The sequence below is a fragment of the Arachis duranensis genome, chromosome 10, assembly GCF_000817695.3.
Source record: "Arachis duranensis cultivar V14167 chromosome 10, aradu.V14167.gnm2.J7QH, whole genome shotgun sequence".
Taxonomy (NCBI): domain Eukaryota; kingdom Viridiplantae; phylum Streptophyta; class Magnoliopsida; order Fabales; family Fabaceae; genus Arachis; species Arachis duranensis.
This window is the reverse complement of record NC_029781.3, coordinates 98112902-98132815: the sequence shown is the minus strand read 5'-3', so window position 1 is coordinate 98132815 and position 19914 is coordinate 98112902. Positions and strand designations below refer to the sequence as shown.

At 32.4% G+C, this 19914-nt stretch overlaps 3 protein-coding genes and 1 pseudogene across 8 annotated transcripts; 2 read left to right on the top strand and 2 right to left on the bottom strand.

The window, feature by feature from the left end:
* Nucleotides 1–4141: 4141 nt before the first annotated feature.
* Nucleotides 4142–5427, top strand: LOC107471140 (uncharacterized). The gene is made up of 3 exons (XM_016090582.1): nucleotides 4142–4996; nucleotides 5181–5265; nucleotides 5360–5427. Exons 1-3 carry the CDS (start codon nucleotides 4142–4144, stop codon nucleotides 5425–5427), a joined length of 1008 nt encoding a protein of 335 aa, XP_015946068.1.
* Nucleotides 5428–14332: 8905 nt separating this feature from the next.
* LOC107471245 (putative pentatricopeptide repeat-containing protein At1g12700, mitochondrial) lies at nucleotides 14333–17704 on the top strand. Of its 6 annotated transcripts, none has more exons than XM_052255787.1 (4): nucleotides 14333–14493; nucleotides 14652–14738; nucleotides 14929–16585; nucleotides 16817–17704. In XM_052255787.1, exons 2-3 carry the CDS (start codon nucleotides 14709–14711, stop codon nucleotides 16336–16338), a joined length of 1440 nt encoding a protein of 479 aa, XP_052111747.1. In that variant the 5' UTR covers nucleotides 14333–14493; nucleotides 14652–14708; the 3' UTR covers nucleotides 16339–16585; nucleotides 16817–17704. The 6 variants fall into 6 exon arrangements, with proteins under 6 accessions (XP_052111747.1, XP_052111746.1, XP_015946183.2 ...); XM_052255786.1 differs by having other exon boundaries at nucleotides 14634–14738; XM_016090697.3 differs by having other exon boundaries at nucleotides 14634–16585; nucleotides 16817–16890; nucleotides 16986–17060.
* Nucleotides 16798–17520, bottom strand: LOC110276682 (UDP-glycosyltransferase 73C1-like; annotated as a pseudogene).
* Nucleotides 17705–17908: 204 nt separating the features above from the next.
* Nucleotides 17909–19914, bottom strand: LOC127743241 (UDP-glycosyltransferase 73C6). Its single transcript, XM_052255914.1, has one exon. It carries the CDS (start codon nucleotides 19888–19890, stop codon nucleotides 18418–18420), a length of 1473 nt encoding a protein of 490 aa, XP_052111874.1. The 5' UTR covers nucleotides 19891–19914; the 3' UTR covers nucleotides 17909–18417.

Sequence of the window (19914 nt, the reverse complement as noted above, 5' to 3'; positions counted from 1 at the left end):
AAATGCTGATGATATGTTAGAAAGACTTAGGCAAAACAACTTAGGGGGCATTATAATCTAGCAAGAAATGTTGAACAAGTTTTAAACCGTTTGGGATTTAATGTTGGTTGTTTAAATAGGCCATATTTTGTGTCTGCTTTTCCTGAATGTGTCCAACAAGCAGAGCTCCCAAGGGGTTAGAAGATTCCAAAATCCCTTACAAAATTTTCTGGAGAAGAAAATGAGTCTACATTATAGCATATTGCTCGATATACTGTTGAAATTGGGGAAGTAGCTTCTAATAAATATCTCAAGATGAGATACTTTCCTTCTTCTTTAACAAAAAATGCATTTACATGGTTCTCCAACTTGAGACCAAATTCTATTTATTCTTGGGCGCAGTTAGAAAGAAATTTTCATGATCAATTTTTTCGAGGTGAATTGAAAGTTAGTCTTACGGATTAATTCTCTGTCAAACGTGCAGAAGGAGAATCCATTGATACTTATTTGGCGTGATTTAGAAACATAAGAAATAAGTGTTTTACTCTGATTCCGAAAACTAAAGTTGTCAAAATGGCTACTAATGGGTTAGAATTTGGAGTTAGAAAGAAACTTGTCAATCAACATACTTTAGATCCTTCCCAGTTAGCTGAAAGAGTAAGACAAATAGAACAAATTAAAAAAGAAAAAGAAAATTTCAAAAAAGGTTCTAAAAAGATTACATATGTTTATTATTTTTCCGATAGTAGTGATTCAGATGAGAAAGATGTTTATATTGCTGAATTGCGTGGGGGTCCTCCTTATGTATGCAAATCTTTGAAGCCTGTTAAAGGAAAAGAAAAAGTTTCTTCATATTTCAGAACTGAAAATAAGACTTATTCTTTTGATATTTCTAAGATAGATCAAATATTTGAAGTTTTATTAAAAGATAAGCAGCTTATTTTACTAGAAGGAAAAAAGATGCCTTCAGCTGATGAAATAAAGAATAAAAAATTTTGTAAGTTTCATCAGGTGTTCTCACACACCACTAATAAATGCATCCGTTTCAGGGATTTGATACAAAAAGCAATTGAGGAGGGAAGGTTGAAGTTTGAAGATAAAACTACTATGAAGGTGGACACTAAACCATTTGCTGCTGACTCAAATTATGTTGAGCCATTCAACTTGTCAGTCAACATGGTAGAAGTTGATGCCACAATGGTTAGTGCTAAAGATAAAAATAAAGACCTAAGGATCTTTGAGCAAGACAAGAAGCCAATTTATCCTCGTCCTGGTGAGGATTTGTTAGATTTTTTGTTGAGAATTAAAGAATCTGATAGCACTATCGCCATGTGCCCAAAGTGCAATGCTGTTTTTGACAAGGAAGCTGCAAAAGAGTTTAAAAAGTACAAAGTTAAAGAGAAAAAAAAAAGGCTAAGTTGAGAAAGAAGATTGCTGAAAAAGAAAATGAAACTAACGAGCTAAAGTGGAAGATAGCCGAGGGAAAACAAAAGTTGGGCGGTCAAACTCCTTTGAACAAGTGCGTCAACAACACTGGGGTACATCCCGTCAACCAGAAGATGAAGACTGTGGTCATGATTGATGGAAAACCTGATGGATTTTCTCAAAAGACAAGAGTTCCTCCCACTAAAATTTCAAACAATAAATGGGTCTAGAATGTGAGAAATGTGCAGAATCAACCTACTGCTTTTGCAAGAGGAAAAAACAAATGGGTGAAGCCTAGACCTGTTAAGCCCAGGTACTATAAGTCTCAGTTATGGAACATGAATCATGCACAAGACGGAGGTAGTATATATATTCCAAAAATGTGCCTATTCCCTCAAAGCCAATTTATTCTTGTTATAATCCTAACATGCAGCAGGTTCCTAATTATTCTCCTTGGCCAAATTGTTAAAATATTCCAAAATATTTTCCTTTTACAACTTTTGAGTAGAAAGAGAATATACCTGAGCATGTTCCTTTGGATCCATACAAGGGACACGTAGTAGATTTTCCTCCTTTGCCAACAATGGCCAAGTCTGCAGAAACAGACAATTCTTCTAATCACCCTAAATGCAATAAAAATGTAAAGAAGAATCTTGCTGGGGAAGAGGGTAATAGTTGAAAACAAGGGAAAAAAAGATGAAGATTTAATTACTGATAATTTTGACACTGGTTTTGATGACAGTTTAGAAGCAATATTTGGTGTTAAGCAACCTATAGCTGTGGTGTCAATACTGCCTGACGAGTATAGTCAAGTCCATGAAGTAGAGTCATTAGAAGATGATTGTTATGATGTCTTCCCTGGAAGTAAATGCTTATTGCTAGATGACAATATGTGTGGTGGAGGATTATTTGAGAAGCCTACTGAAAAGAGATAAGGAACACTTGTGTCCACTGCATATCAAGGCTCGTGTTGATGGAAGGATAGTCAATAAGATTTTGGTTGATGGGGGAGCTGCTGTTAATCTCATGCCTGAAAGAATGATGGGAAGGCTTGGAAAGACTGAAAAAGATCTGATTAAAAGTAGCATTGGGGTAACAGATTTTAATGGAAGGACTTCTTCTGTTAGAGGTGTGGTTTTGCTGTCAATTGAGGTTGGTTCTGTCAATAGGCCAACTCTATTTATTATGGTTCCTTCAAAGGCTGGTTTTAACTTGCTTTTGGGACGTGATTGGATTCATAGAATGGGTGCTATTCCATCCACTTTACATCAAAAATTGATTTTCTGGAATGAAGATGGAGGAGTGGAAGAAGTTCTTACTGACAATAGTACTTGTTACTATGATGAGATGCATGTGGAGTTCAGGATGTATAATCCTGGAATCAAGCCACTGATAGTTGACACCAATGCATTTAATCCTGAAAATATTGAGATGTGAAAAATAGATATGAATGGTTTTATTTTAGTCCCTAAGGCTGGGGCGAATACGGCCTCAGGAGAAACTTAGATGAGCTTGACGAGCCAACTGGCTCGGCTGTCAGCCTATATGACAGACAGAGAAGGGTGCATTGACAGTGTACCTTATGATTGTATATATAATGATGGTCCTTTAGGTTTTGAAAAAAATGACACTGACATTGTAAAAAAGGTTGAAGTGCAGGATCCTTTGGAGGAAGTAGATATTGGTAACGGTGATTATCCTAGACCAACATATGTAAGCAAGATGCTGCCTGATGATTTCAAACAAGAAATGGTAGAAATTTTGAAGGAATATTGCGACTGTTTTGCATGGGATTATGCAGAGATGCCAGGCTTGAATTGTGAATTAGTAGAACATCAATTGCCGTTGAAAGCCAATGTGAAACTTGTCAAGCAGCCACCAAGGAGATTTGCTCCTGAAGTCGTGCAGAAGATTAAAGAAGAGATTGAAAGACTTCTTAAGGCTAAGTTTATAAGGACAGCAAGGTATATCAACTGGATTTCTAATGTTGTTCCTGTCATGAAAAAGAATGGAAAATTAAGGGTTTGCATTGATTTTAGAGATTTAAATTCTGCAACACCAAAAGATGAATATCCAATGGCTATAGCTGATATGTTGATAGATTCTACTGCTGGTGATGAAATGTTAAGTTTTATGGATGGATATTCAGGTTATAATCAAATATACATAGCTGAAGAAGATGTGTCAAAAACAGCATTTAGGTGTCCAGGTGCTTTAGGAACTTTTGAATGAGTTGTGATGCCATTTGGGCTAAAAAATGCTGGTGCAACTTATCAAAGGGCGATGAATAAAATTTTTCATGACTTTATTGGAAATTTTATGGAAATTTATGTTGATGATGTGGTTGTCAAATCAAATGCTAAAAAAGAGCATCTAGAAAATTTAAAAAAGCATTTGAAAGAATGAGAAAGCATAAATTGAAAATGAATCCCTTAAAATGTGCCTTTGGTGTGAGTGCAGAGAATTTTCTTGGTTTCTTAGTACAGAAAAAAGGGATTGAAATTGCAAAAATAAGGCAAAAGCTATCTTAGAGGCTCTCCCTCTAGCTAACAAAAAGTAATTGCAAGCATTTTTAGGGAAGGTCAATTACCTTAGAATGTTCATTTCCAATCTGTCAGGAAAAATCAAGGTTTTTGCGCCTCTGATCAAGCTGAAAAAAGAGGAAGAGTTCCAATGAAAGACAGAGCATCAAGAAGCTTTTGACAACATCAAGCAGTATTTGACTAATCCTCCTATTATGACACCTCCAAGGCACGGAGCACCTCTAAAACTTTACGTGTCAGCTTCTGAAGTAACAATTGGTGGAATGCTGGCTCAAGAAGATGAGAATGGCAACGAAAGAGTGATTTATTACTTAAGTCATGTGATAAATGATGTGGAGAGCCGTTATTCTCCAATTGAGAAACTTTGTTTAGCTTTATATTTTTCTTGTTTAAAACTTAAGTATTATTTGATTCCTAGGAATGTTTATGTAATTTCTAAGTTTGATGTTCTTAAATATATGTTGTCTTCTTCAATATTGCATGGTAGATTAGGAAAACGGATGTTGGCCTTAACGGAATTTTCTTTACATTTTGTTCCTGCAAGGGCCGTTAAGAGTCAGGTTCTAGCTGATTTCCTAGTTGACCATCCTTGTATTGACATTGATGAAAGTTTACTCGGTTTCGTTGGTTTGGTGCCTTGGAAATTATATTTCGACAGTTCATGCCATAAGGGTGGTGTTGGTATAGGAATTTTAATTATTTCTCCAAGCGGCAAGCCAAGTAAATTCCTCTTTGAATTGAATTATTCATGTTCCAATAATGAGGCAGAGTATGAAGCGTTAATAATGGGACTGGAATTATTATTGGAAAGAGGAGTTAAAAATGTGGAAATTTTTGGAGATTCACAGCTTGTAGTCCGTCAAGTATCACTTGAGTATAGGTGTGTTAGTGAAAAATTAAGAAATTATTTCGATGTGGCCATAAAGTTGTTGAGCGAGTTTGACAATGTCATTGTAAGACACGTTCCAAGGGAGTTAAATCAAGAAGCAAATAAATTAGCTCAAATTGCTTCAAGATATAAGATCAAGCCCTCAACACTAGAAAAATTGGTAAGGATAAAGGGCATATTTATGCCTTTGAGAGAAAGAGAAGTGTTGTCATTAGAAAAGCTAGACCCAAAAGATTGGAGAGCACCAATTTGTGGAGTATTTAGAAAATCCAAGCCTTAGTGTTGATAGAAAACTTAAATACAGGGCTCAAAGTTATGTTCTAATGAATAATGTCTTGTTTAAGAAATCTGTTGATGGAAACCTCTTGACATGTTTGGAAGAAAAAGAAGCATATTTGGCTCTTGCTGAAGTGCATGAGGGAATTTGTGGTACCCATCAATCAGGAGAAAAAATAAAATGGGTGATAAATAGGAGAAGATTGTATTGGCCAACTATTCAAAGAGATTGTATAAATTATGCCAGGTCCTGTGAAGAATGCCAAAAACATGGAAGCCTTCAACATATTCCAGTGTCAGAATTGCATGTTATAATTAAGCCATGGCCATTTAGAGGTTGGGCTCTAAATCTTATCGGGCAGATTTACCCACCTTCTTCTAAAGGTCATAAGTTCATTTTGGTTGGTGTTGATTATTTTTCTAAATGGGTAGAGGCTATCCCTTTAAGGGAGGTGACTCACAATGAAATAATATATTTTATTGAGGAGCATATTGTGCATAGGTTTGAAATTCCTCAGTCTATTACCACTGATCAAGGAACCATGTTTATTAGAAAAAAGGTCATGAAATATGTCAAATCTAGGGATATAAAAATGCTTTCTTCTACACCACATTATGCCCAAGTCAGTGGACAAGTGGAGGCAGCGAATAAAATTCTGATTGCATTAATTAAAAAATACATTGGAAGGCAGCCAAAAAATTGACACCAAACTCAGTCAAATTCTTTGGGCTTACCAAAATTTTTCAAGAGGTTCTACTGGAAACATCCCGTATAAGCTAGTTTACGGTCATGATGCAGTATTGCCAATTGATATTAATCTGCAAGTGTAAGGGTTGCTAGACAAGATGAGATACCAGTAATAGATTATTGAAATTCTTTGTATGAAGAGCTCAATGAACTAGACGACGAAAGGTTGAGATTTTTAGAGCGGGTGATTCGACAAAAAGAGATTATGTCAAAATCATATAACCGCCGTGTTAAAGCAAAGACATTTGCAGTTATAGATTTAGTGTGGAAAATAATTTTGCCTATAAAAAAAAGTCAAAAACTTATGGTAAGTGGTCTCCAACTTGGGAAGGACCTTATGTAGTTGACAAGATTTATTCTGAAAATGCCTATAAGATTATTGAAGTCGGATCAGGAAGAAGAATTCTTTTAATAAATGGCAAATATCTAAAAGTATATAGGCCAGGCATACATGAGATAAACATTCCACATGTTTAAGGACACGAGAATATCCATTTGAAGTGTCAAAAAAGAAAGAATAAAGAGCCAACTAATATTTGCAATTTAGTTTTGTAAAAGCTAACATGTCCTTCTGATTTCTCTGAATTGTAAGTTCCATTGACAGTGTAAAGCATTCAGATTATGAGACAAATGTGTCCAAAGCATTAATTTAAAATAAGAGTCAATACAGAGCATAACTTATCATTTTCTGAGTGCAGTATAACTAAAAGTTTAGTGAATAAACATGTATGAAGCTAGAGGTATGTCAATAAGTGCACATTTAGATTTAATTTGACAGCACTTGAGGCGAATACACACAAGATGACATGCACCAGTGCAACCTGACATAAACAGATATGGAGGTCACCCCAAATGGAATACAAGAGAGGTCACTGTGATATTAATAATTGGTTCAGTATGAAGTAATGTAATAACTTCCCAAAAGATAGCAAGTGTCCAGTATCCAAAATAAGGATAGAGTGCATATAAAGGCAAGTAATAAACAAATTTCTAAAAGTTCAACAAGTGATAACTGCAAGGACATATTAAAACCACAAGGGTTCACATAAGAGATACAAGACTAAGTGTCAAAGATCTCCTTCAAGCGAGTAACTTCAGTTTGTGGAAGATCCTAGCTTCTTTGGCAGCTTCTTGTGAGGAGAGCATCTTCTTTTCAAGTGACTATAAGGCTGTATTGCTACTGTCAAGCATGTTACTTGTTTTGACAAATTGAGCCTCATTCTTCATCAAAGCAGCATCCAGTCTATCTTTTACTCCTCTCTTGACAATCAGCTGTTGTTCCAAGTCTCGAATCTCCTCAGATAATTCATGAGCCCGGTCTTTAGCTTTTGCAATATGGGTAGCTAGGGTAGCTTTGGCAGTCTCAAAAGAGGAGGTGTCTTGTTTTAACTTAGAAAGAGCTTCATTTGATTGTTGATATGATGAGATGGGTGCTTGAGAATCTGGAAATTTGGCATAAAGGTCCTCATAAACCTTCGGCAAGTGAGCCAACAAAGGATTAATAATCTCAGGATGTGATGTAGTTGAAAAAGTCTGAAAAATATCAGAAAGTTGAGCCTTAAACTGCGGATCGGTAGCAAGTGTCAAAACAGGTTTGGATAGAATGACATTGAGTTGTTGGGCCAATGGAAGCAAGATGGAATTGTTAACTATCTTGGTTGTAGGCTGCTCTGTTGGAAGTTGACTTTAAATGGTGGAACAAGATTCAACTATGGCCTTCTATGTACCCATGCTACATGCATATACCTCATTTAGACTTTTTAAATCAGCCAATAGATCATTCACCACATTAGGGGCCTGAGCATGAATGGAAGTGATTGGTATTTATTTTTCTGACTGCTCACTTTGGGGGATTTCAGAATTTTGAAGCTAAACAAAAATGCAAAAATAAATGTTAACATAAAAAATAAATAAACAAAATAACAAAGAAAAGGGAAAAGAGTACAGTACTCTTATGTGCTTTCTAAGTGATGTCTCAAAATTTCATTCTTATTAACACTTATTGTTATCATTTATATATATTTAAAAAAATAATAATAAAAAAATAAAAAATGAAATAAATAAATAAATAAATAAATAAATATACGTTTGTATATACTTCTCTTATTATTATAAACAACAAAATTTTTCACTTTCAATCACTGTATGACTTCAAGTGAAAAATTTTGGAGAGCATTATGTTAGACAAAATATAATTTTTATAAGAAAATTATAAAAAGAAATAATTAGTTACTTGGTAATGTTTTTATATACAATATTTATATCTATTTTAAATTAAATTATATCATTTGACAGTTGGCTATCTATTTAATTTTTGAAATTCACAATAGGTGTGGGAACAGTTACAAGAAATTCAAATTTTCTGCAAGTAGTGTACAAATGGTAACTGTTAGCTGACATTAGGTTAGTCTATAAATAAAGCTTTAGGAAAATATTGTAGGCAGTTCAGTTCTTTTTGAAAAACACTTAGAAACCCAAAACGCTCTCAGCTCCTTGGCATCACAGAGTAAAATTGGGAATCTTAAGTAATTCCTCTGAACTCAAGCACTTGTAATTTGCTTTTTCCCAATTTTATTAATAAAATTCCTCTACTTTTACGTCTTCTTCTCTTTTACGTTCATGTTTCTTCTTTCATCTTCTTTTTAATTTTCTGTTTGTTTCAATTTCTGCAATTTATTTTGCCACCGGCACCTTGCATTTATATATTTATTTGTTGCTTTTATTCCTTTTAATATTATTTGATGTTACAATTGACATTGAGATACCCATATTTTCTTTTAAACATTAACAAAAATTTGAGTAAAACACCAACAACGAGCTATTTTATAATTTAGAGAAAGTAAGCTTTTAACTAAATTCAGTCAAGTTATTATGTGTGTATTTTTTTTTGGATTTGGCTCCTCTGAAGTTGTTTATTTACTTTAGAGAGAAAAGTAACGCGATCTAAACCATTGATAACATAAACGGTTTTGATCATCTTAAATAAATAAATAATAAATAAATACATTAAAAAAACCTTGAAAATCGTGCAACCAAATTGTGCATGTAGCAGTTTCCAAAATTGCGTGATTTTAATCTTTCATCTTTTTTGAATCCTGAATAATTTTTTGAAAAATTTAATAAAAAAAATAAAATTAATTAATTTAAATTGGGTCAAAAATATTTTTTTATTTTTTATATTTTTATATGTTTATAATGCTTGTTTCATATCTAATGTTGTAGTTTAAATTTAAATGTATGACTGGTTAAAAAAAATATATTATCATCAGAATAGACCAATAATAAAAAATATAAACAAAACAATGGATTACAAAAAAAATTGAGTACATTTATCTAAAAAAAATTTAGTACATTTACATGAATATTTTTTTATATTAAAATAAAAAATAAAAAAATATTTTTGACCCAATTTAAATTAATTAATTTTATTTTTTTATTAAATTTTTCAAAAAATTATTCAGGATTCAAAAAAGATGAAAGATTAAAATCACGCAGTTTTAGAAACTGCTACTTGCACGATTTGGTTGCACGATTTTTAAGGTTCTTTTAATGTATTTATTTATTATTTATTTATTTAAGATGATCAAAACCGTTTATGTTATCAATGGCTTAGATTGCGTTACTTTTTTCTCTAAGGTAAATAAACAACTTCAGAGGAGCTAAATCCTTTTTTTTTTTCTTCTTACACACACTAACGTTGCTTCTTTAAATTAAACATATAAACTCACTTGATGAACAAAATATATTTAAATATATTTTAAAATAAAAAATACATCAATTTATTATAAATAACACATAAATAAAAAGATACATTATTTAATTAAAAATGGCATCATTAAAAAATTTGTATATAATTGAAAAATTTTAATATTAAAATTAAAAAATTTTCTATGACATAGTTAAAAAGTTTTAATGTTATTTTCTGATAAATTCTGTAAGTTTAAAATTTTCTTTTTTTTTTCTCTTTCTCTTTTTTTCCTCCTTCTTCTTCTTTTATATTCTTATTTCATCCTCTTAACAAGAATTTGTATTACGATTGAAAAATTTTAGTCTCAAATTAAAAAATTTTATGTGTCACGATTAAAAAATTTTATTGCTATTTTTTAATAAAATCTGCATAAACCACTAGACTTAGATAATAATTTTATGGAATTTTGTGATCAATTAGTGTCGTCCATGGACCATGATAAACTACAAAAGATCTAATGTAGTTAGATTGTTAGAAGTTGTAAGATTGACCAGTTTAAATTTTTTTTATAATTTTGACATAATTTCTATAACCTACAGAATAAGATCCTGTAATGTGTATAATTTCTGTAACTAAAATTCCTCCTAAGATAATTACTTGAATTTTTCATAAATTTAAAATCTATATTTGAATAGAGATTTTATCGAATTTTCAGATAATTTGGTGCCATACATGATGAGCCACAAGAAATATAGTGTTATTGAGCTTATTGAAAATTGAGATTAATAGGCGAGAGAATATCTTATAATATTGGCATAATTCTTATAACTTGTTGAACAGTTTTTGTAACCTTATTATAATTTCTATAACTAGATCCTTTTGTAAAAAAATTTCTTTAATTTTTTTAAAAATCAAAATTCATATTTGGATGATGGTTTTATGGAATTCTGTAACCATTTGATATTATGCGTGTTGAGTCACAACGAATTTAGTGTGGTTAGACCATTAGAAATTACAAAATTGAAAAGGTTGGAGAATATTCTGCAATAATGGCACGATTCATAACAAATTTAGAGTAAAGTATTGTTTTTGTCCCTAATGTTTGGAGTAAGTTTTAAAGTTGTTCCTAACGTTTGAATCGTCTTATTAAGTCCGTAACATTTCAAAATTGATTTAATGTTGTCCTGCCGTTAAGAATCTGTTAACAAAATTGACGGTGGGACAAAATTGACACGATTTTGAAACGTTAGAGACTTAAATAGGGCGAAAACGTTGGAAACAAAAACGATACATAGAAATAAATTTTAATTTTATCTTTCACTAATATCAATCTTTCACTGTACATAGTTATTCAATTATTTTTAATCACATTTAAGTAAATTACACTTAATCAAATTACTTTGATTCTAAATAAATTTATTTTTTTTATAATTTTACTCCTAAAGATTTTTACTCATCATGAAATATTTGTAAAATGACTAAAATCACATTACTTTATTGTATATTTATTATTTTTTCTCCACAAGTTTATGCACTAGTCATTCTACGAATATTTTATGATGAATAAAAATTTTTAAAAGTAAAATTATAAAAAATAAATTTATTTAGAATAAAATTAATGTGATTAAGTGTAACTTACTTATATGTGATTAAAAAATAATTGAATAACAATGTATCATAAAAAATTGATATTATTGAAGGATAGAATTAAAATTTAGGAAAAATTACCAAAAGTACCCATGAAGTTTATGAATACTGATAAGAGTATCCATAAACTAAGGAAATTAACGCTGTACCCATGAAAGATGGATTCCGTATGATAAAAGTATCCAAATCCTAAATTTTTATTGATTTTTTAATAAAATTCCCGAACTACCCCACTCTTACCCCATTCTACCGTCACTCCCTCTCTTCTCACTTCTTCCTCTCTTCTCACTTATCCCTCTCTCAAAAATCCTCACAGAGCCTTCTCCCTTTCACTCTTAAGGTGACTACAACACCTTCATCGTGCGCCTATGACCTAACCTGAGGAGAATATCACCGTGGCGCACCTGTTGCAACCGAGGAGAACGTCATCATGGCGCACCCGACCCAACAGAGGAGAATACCATCGTCACACGCCTGAGAAGAGAGATGGGTCGTGGTGCTCTTGCATGCAGGAATAGGGTTCGGTAAAGAGAAATCAAAGAAGAAAGGGAGGTGGCGCTGTGGATGGAGGTTCTGCCACTGACGATGTTACAGGCAAAGAAAAGGTATTTCTTTTTTTTAAACATTTTTTATTTCATTTTTCTTCTTTTCAAAAATTGATTTAGTTACTACTAAAATGATATTGTTCTATTTTTTTTTTAAATCTGCTTCTATTTTTTATGAAGGCTGAGATTGATTTACAGAAGATCAGGTTTATAGCTACTTCTACTTCTGATTTTTGCTGAAATAAATTTCAAATTTGATGAATGGATTTGTTGGTTTTTTATGGTTGATGGTTGTTTCTACTTCTAGTTTTGATAAAGTGAATTGAAATTGGATGAATGAATTTGAAAATTTTTATATGTTGAGTAATTTTTGGTGTTTGATAGATTTGGTTTGGGTATGGATTGTAAACTTATGAGTGAATCAGTTGAGGTCCGATCATCCACCACCACCACCACTACCATTGATTTCGGTCTGGTTTGTTGTAGGAGTAGTTTCGAACTCTATGGCAAGGGTTGGTGCAGATTGGGTTATGAAAGGTTGAAAAAGTGAGTTGAGGTTGAGTGTAGGATAGTTTAGGAATTTTATTAAAAAATCAACAAAAATTTAGGATTTAGATACTTTTGTCATACGGAATCCATCTTTCATGGGTATAGCATTAATTTCCTTAGTTTATAGGTACTTTTGTCAGCGTTCGTAAACTTTATGGGTACTTTTGGTAGTTTTTCCTAAAATTTATTTCTATGTATCGTTTTTGTCCCCAACGTGTTCGTTCTATTTAAGTCTCTAACGTTTTAAAATCGTCTCAATTTTGTTCCGCCATCAATTTCATTAATAGATTCCTAACGACAGGACAACATTGAGTCAATTTTAAAACGTTAGAGATTTAAATAGAACAATTCAAACATTAGGAACAACTTTGAGACTTACCCCAAACATTAAGAACAAAAACGACACTTTATTAAAAAATTTAAATAATTTTTTCACAAGAGAATCCAATTATAAAAATTATACTGGAATTACAGGATTCTAATAAGCAGGTTACATGAATTATGCTAGTATTACAAAACATTCTCCAACTTCTTCAATTTCACTAGGTCTCTTGTGACTCATTTCAAATGACACAAAATGATCACAAAATGCCATAAAATTACCATTCACACATAGATATAAGAATTATGCCAAAGTTACAGAATTTTAATTAGCAAATTATGTGAATTGTGTCGGTACTATATGACATTCTATAGCTTCATAAATCTTCTCATTTTTAATAATTCAACTATACTAAACTTCTTATAACTCATTATAAATGTCAAATGGTCACAAAATTTTATAAAATTATCATTTAAATATGGATTTTAATTTAATAAAAAAATTAAGAATTTTTTAATAAGAGAATTTAATTACAGATTATATCAGAATTATAAAATCTTAATCAGCAGGTTATAAAAAATTTACCAATATTCAAATATTTTTTATCATTTTAATCTCACATTTTTTAACAATTTAATAATCTCACATAAATTTTATTTTATCAACAGAAAATTGAAATTAAGCTTCTTTAAACACGAACGTCTATTATATTTTAATTTTAGTAAATTTTTTTCAACAAAACACTGAAATAGATATAATAATATAAATTTAAACAACTAAATTAAATTTTTATTTTGTACGTATTTAATATAATGGACCATTAGGAAGATTTAATTATTAAAAAGGATCTTTAATACTAAAATTATTAAGAAGGACTAAATATTTTTATAATATTTAAGAAGAAAAATAAAATCTTTTTATAAGGAGATAAATATATCCTTAATTATTTATTTATTTATTTTTTATAATCTTTAATATATGCTATTTGATTCTCAACACTATATAGATATGTATGAATATTCACTTAAAATTAATTATATTAATTAATTTATAAAAAATTACTCTAAAAGATCATTAGGGAGATTTAATTATTAAATATTAATTATTAACTATTTTTTATTTATTTTATATTTTATATTAATAATTTTTTTTAATTTTAGTAATTTTTATTATTTATTTATTTATTTATTTTTTACTTTTATGATCTTTGTATACAACTCTATCTTGGATGTTCATCATCATGATGACTGAGAAATAAAGCCTTTTCCAACATTCTAGGCGTTGCATTATTAATTTATTATTCATAAATTGCAGCTGAGTATCATGGTATCCATTATATGCAGACACATATAAAATTAAAAAATATTATTTATACACTAAAATTAATTATTAAAATTAGTTATTAATATATTTATATATAAATACATACGTAATTTAATTTATTTTTAATATATATTTATATTTTATACTAATGATAAATTATGATAACTGATTTTGGTATATATACATGACATAGTTGTATAATATAATATAATATTTATTTATTTATTTATTGTTGCTAGTTGAGAATGTGGGGTTCCAAGATTTAGAATTAACAGTGTGTGGAAGGAATAAGGATATTCCTTGAGAATGTTCATCTTCAGACATATATGAGTGAATAAGTTTTTGTGGTGAGTGGCAAAAGTGAGTTCTAAAAAACAAAACCAATTGTGAAACAAAACCCTAACAATACCATGCCTCTCCCGTTCAATTCTGCAACTCTTCTCAGTTCTCTCTTTTCCGCATTCTGCCTCAGCTTCCGCTTTCGCTTTCGCTTTCGCTTTCGATTTCACTATTGCTGTGTTCGCCACTTTGCCTCTGCTTTCGCTGTTCTCGCTTTAAGGTGCTAATTTTGAGTTTTCTTCATTTTTTATTTTTTATTTATTTGTTTGTGGCAACTACTTAGCTTTTAATTTCTATTGAGATCAATGAATTGTTGTTGTATTGTATTAAATATCCAAATTTGTCTTCTTCATTCTTAAGGTAGCTAAACGGTTTCAGGCAATACTGATAATCATAGAGTGGAGAATTGTGTTTGGTGAAGTATCATCAGTTTTTATGTTAAGAGAACATGTTGTATGCAACGAGGTATGCAATCCCTAAACTCCATCGCTTTTTTCTGCCATCATCGAACTTACTTGCTTTTATGCCATATGCCCACCATACAAGGCTATGTCTTCTTTATTCACAGCCGCTTCTAACACGAGACTCTTACAAATTTAATAATGTTAAAGATGCTGTAGCTTTATTTAATTGCATGGTTGATATGCATCCGCAGCCATCGATTGTGGAATTAACCAAAATCTTGGGAACGATTGTAAAGATGAAGTATTATGCCACGGCTATTTATCTTTATACCCAGATGGAGTCAAAGGGCATCCTACCATTTAGTGTTACTTTGAACATCTTGATCAATTGTTATGGCCATGCAGGTCAGATGGGTTTTGCACTCTCGGTAATGAGCAAGTTTGTTAAGTGGGGATTTAAGCCAAGTGCTGTAACTTTTACTACAATAATGAAGGGGTTGTGTCTTAATGGTAAGATTTCGGATGCACTCTACCTTTATAATAAAATAGTTGCAAAAGGATTTTGGTTTGATGAAGTTATGTATGGAACCTTAATCAATGGGCTGTGTAAGTTTGGAAAAACAAGATTTGCTCTCCAAATGCTTTGGAAAATGGAGGGTCAGTATGTTAGGCCGAATCTTGTAATGTACAATATTGTTGTTGATGGTTTGTGCAAAGATGGACTTTTGGATGATGCACTGGATTTGTATTTTAATATGCTTGATCGAGGAATTTCCCCTGATGTTGTCACTTACACTTCATTAATTTATGGTTTTTGTCATGTGGGCCAATGGAAAGAAGCTAGATTATTGCTGAATGAGATTGTTGTTAAAGACATCAGCCTAGATGTGTATACCTTTAACATAATAATTGATGCATTATGCAAAGAAGAAATGCTATTACAAGCCCATGTTTTGTGCGATGTGATGATTCTAAGGGGTCAGCAACCAAACATTATTACTTATACAATTTTGATGAATGGATATTGTTTGAACAATGAAGTTGATGAGGCAAGAAACTTATTTGATATGGTAATTGAGAGGGGTGTTGTGCCTGATGTTTGGAGTTATAACATCTTGATTAAAGGTTATTGCAAGATTAACAGAGTGGATGAGGCCAGGAATTTGATGAAAGATATGTTTCGTAAGAACATAGTTCCAAACATTGTAACTTATAATTATCTAGTTGATGGCTTGTGCAAAGCTGGTAGAATCTCGTCTGCACGGGAGATTGTTAATGAAATGCATTATTGCGGTCAACCATTCCCTGATGTAAACACTTATAATATCCTTTTAGATTTCCTGTGCAAAAACCAGCATCTTGATGAGGCAATTAAATTATTTAAAAGTCTCATCTTTGAAAGAAGTTTTGTTCCAAATGTTTGGAGTTACAATATCTTGATTAGTGGTTATTGCAAGAATAAAAGATTAGATGAAGCCATGAATCTTTTCCAAGATATGTTCAAGAATTTGGATCCAAATATTGAAACTTACAATATATTGTTACATGCGTTATTCGACAGGCAGCAACTTGGCAAGGCAATTATACTATTAAACCAAATTGTTAATGATGATATTTGTCCTAATTTGTACACATACAAAATACTTGTACATGGTTTATAGAACTCTGGAAGAGTAAAAGAATGCACAGAAGATTTTTCAATCATTTTTTCATCAGAGGAAATCATGCAGATGTCAAAAACATAATCGATCATCTTTGTAAAGGTGGATCATCAGAATAGGGAAGCCCTTGATTTTACAATGGGAAGACAATTAAAACCTCTCTAGTGCTGTCACTTCTAGAGAAAAGAAAAAGGATGAGGCACAAACTTTTCTGGAAATGATCATTAGATGCATGGCAAGCAATAAGGTCAGTTGTTTTAATTTCCAAGTTGATTTCTGAAGTGACCTACATGGTTTGAAAATGCTTTTTCTTTGGGCCTTAGTTATTGGACTAGCTGTTTCAATTGAGTAGTTAGTTCTAAGTTGGAAAATGTTTTAATTTCCAAGTTGATTTCTGAAGTTACATACATAGGCATTTTAATTAGATTATTTTCAACATACAAAAAAGCATTCTTACTGTTAAAACATAAATTTGCAGATACCTAGGGATTGGAAAAGTGGCATATACTTCTTTCGACCACAGCATTTTTGTTGAGGAGGCACAATTGAGTAGTTAGTTCTTTTCTCTTCACTAAACTTGTTCCATTTCTCATTGTTTGGTGATAATGGCAGTGGTTTGGTTACTTCAATTTTGTCTGATATACCAGGCACAACAAAGTACTCAGATTCATCCTTTATGCTTTCCCTCACATCATTGGTGCGAAACTGAGTACACGAGACAGAATCAGCTTACTCTGGCAAAAGAAATCCCAGAATGCTGAATTTGTTGGCAATGTGGATTGTATATGGCAAAAACGTATCAGAAACTATGGAACTCGGCAGCGGCACCAACTCTTCGAAAAGCTTCTCCACCAGTTCCCACAAAAATGCTTGTTGCGTTCAACAAATTAACGGCATTGCCAAGTGAAGGTAACATATCAAAATTCTCACACCCTTCTGGCAAACCAGCTTCTTGATGTGGAAATTGATGCTGAATTAATCGAATCTGATAACCGAAATCATTGTAACGAGCAAAGGTTTGTGGTTTATGTGATTCTTGCTGCATTTTGTGGGGTTGTGACTACCATGACAACAACATTCTGCTGAAGCAGTATTTTTTGCAATGTCCATCACTGGGATCATGTGACCTTGTGCCACTAAATGGAACACAACGAAATGGAGCTGTGGTGTTATGGAATCCATTTTTGTTTTGGTTGATATCGTAACTGGATTTAGTCTACTGAATTTGAGTGGGTTTAATTCGTTTACTTGTGTGACATCTATAACATTCCTTTCTTGGTATGTGTATCTGCTTTGTTGTTCACCACACTTTATTTATATTATATATAAACAAATTTGCCAGAGATAAACACAATCTCTTAAACATTTTTCAATTGCTTGTCGAAATAAGTGGCAGCAGCGAGTTTATTATTTGTATTCCAATGAGCTGATTGAGGAAATTGGACCTATCAACCTTTTGATTTGATGAGGATTAAGGCATATCAGCTGCAAAACCCTTCTTCAACTTTCCAATTGATGAACAACTCTTACTATCATCCCTTCCTTCCCAAAGTTTGGCTTGTATGTATCATGTAATGTGAGCTTTCATTTTCATCCTTTGTAATGTGTCCAACCATTTGGATTAAGACAACCACATTGGAAAAGAAGACAAGGGCGGATTGAGTTGTCTTCACGTCCTAAAGTAAAGTCTGCCCCACCACCTCTCGCCTCATCACCACTTCAATTATAGTTGAGTGCTCTATGATGGTTTTATTTCCTGATTTTGATAATCTTCAGATCAAAGATCAAATCAAATACTATTTAGGATTTGAACTTAATATAATTAGTTGAGATTAAAGGATTTATCGTTTTAACTACATACATAAATTATTTTACACATTAATTATTTTTAAATTACATATAAAAATGGATTAATAAGCAAGACCATTATTGGATTCCAAGTGCAAACCGCATATTGTACATTGAAGAGCCCTATAGTCAAATATTTTGATATTCCAAACACACCAAAAATTAAGCATACTAAAAACTCTCACACATTTGCAATTACATTGTTTGCCATTTGTTTGGAAAGTCATATTATCATATTCCTCCCACGCTTTTATGCAAAATTTCTTTGATAAACACAGTCAAGTTACTATGAGAAGATCCACCTTCTTCTACAGATCTTTTAGCCATTTCCGCTAACTTTTTTATCCTTTCTCTTCTTTCTTCACATTCACCATTATTCTCATCCATTAACTCCTCTATTGCTATTTTAATATCTTCTTTCTTAACCAGTTCACCAACCTCTTCCTTCACCCAAGCAGTAGGACTTTTCACACCAACCATCACTCCAACTTTTAGTACTTGGACAACTAGTTTTTCGTTCAGAAACTGGTCTGCGAATAACGGCCACGTCAGCATCGGCATGCCGGCGCATATAGCTTCCAAAGTAGAGTTCCAGCCACAGTGTGTCAAGAACCCTCCAATTGAAGGATGTGACAGTATTAGTAGCTGAGGAGCCCAACCTCGAATTATAACACTCTTACCTTTGATTCTTTCTTCAAAACCATCTTCCTTAATCCACTTTTCTAGCGCCTCTAATTGATTCCCTTCTCTAATTACCCAAATGAAGGGTCTTCTAGATTCTTCTAAGGCTAAACCAATCTCAATCAACTGAATTGCAGTTACATTACTTAAGCTTCCAAGGCAGACATAAATCACACTCTTTGGCTTTTGAGAATCAAGCCAATTTTGATGCTTCCACTCTTCAACTGAAACACTGTTTCCTCTTTGAACCTTCTCCAACTGATCCTTGTTGATCAGTGACACCGGACCAACACACCACACTTTATCCTTTCTAACCTTCTTGTACATTCTTTCATACTCAGGCTCCAATTCTTGAAACGAATTCATGATTACTCCATAAGAATCACTTTCAGCTGCATAAATCTCTTCACCAAACCTGCTCCAATTCTCGTCCACCTGTGCCGGTACCTGCGATTTAGTGACTTCAATTTCGTCCGGTAAACCTGGTATAACGAAGTACTCTGTTTCATCCTGAACACTATTCCTCACATTAGTTGTATGCAAAGCATCATAACACATTAAACAGAAGCAACTAACTCCAGCGAAAGAAACCCTTGGAATCTTGAATTTCTTAGCGACGTGGATCGTGTACGGCAGACTCATATCGGAGACTATGCAGCTTGCCGGCGGCGACAACTCTTCGAAGATCTTCTCCACCGGTTCCCTTAGAAGACTTGCTGCGTTGAAAAAGCTGAAAGCGTTGCCAAGTGAATGAAGCATGTCAAGATTCTCACATCCTTCTGGCAAGCCGGCTTCTTGATATGGAAACTGAAGCTGGATTTGTCGAATCTGGTAACCGGAATCAATGTAGCGAGCGAAGGTTGATGTGAATCTTGCTGCGTTTTTCGGGGTTGTGACAACCGTGACAATAATATTGTTATTGCCCTGAAGTAATAACTTTGCTAAGTCCATCATCGGAATCAAGTGGCCTTGTGCCATTAATGGAAACAGAACGAAATGGAGCTGTGGTGTTTGGGAAGCCATTTTTGTTTCCTTGGAGATGGATAA

Coding starts and splice junctions, on each gene's coding strand:
- LOC107471140 (XM_016090582.1), top strand. CDS start 4,142: ATGACACCTCCAAGGCACGGAGCACCTCTAAAACTTTACGTGTCAGCT. Junction 4,997..5,180: donor CCTCAACACTAGAAAAATTG/GTAAGGATAAAG, acceptor GTCTTGTTTAAG/AAATCTGTTGATGGAAACCT. Junction 5,266..5,359: donor AGTGCATGAGGGAATTTGTG/GTACCCATCAAT, acceptor AAATTATGCCAG/GTCCTGTGAAGAATGCCAAA.
- LOC107471245 (XM_052255784.1), top strand. CDS start 14,722: ATGTTGTATGCAACGAGGTATGCAATCCCTAAACTCCATCGCTTTTTT.
- LOC127743241 (XM_052255914.1), bottom strand. CDS start 19,890: ATGGCTTCCCAAACACCACAGCTCCATTTCGTTCTGTTTCCATTAATG.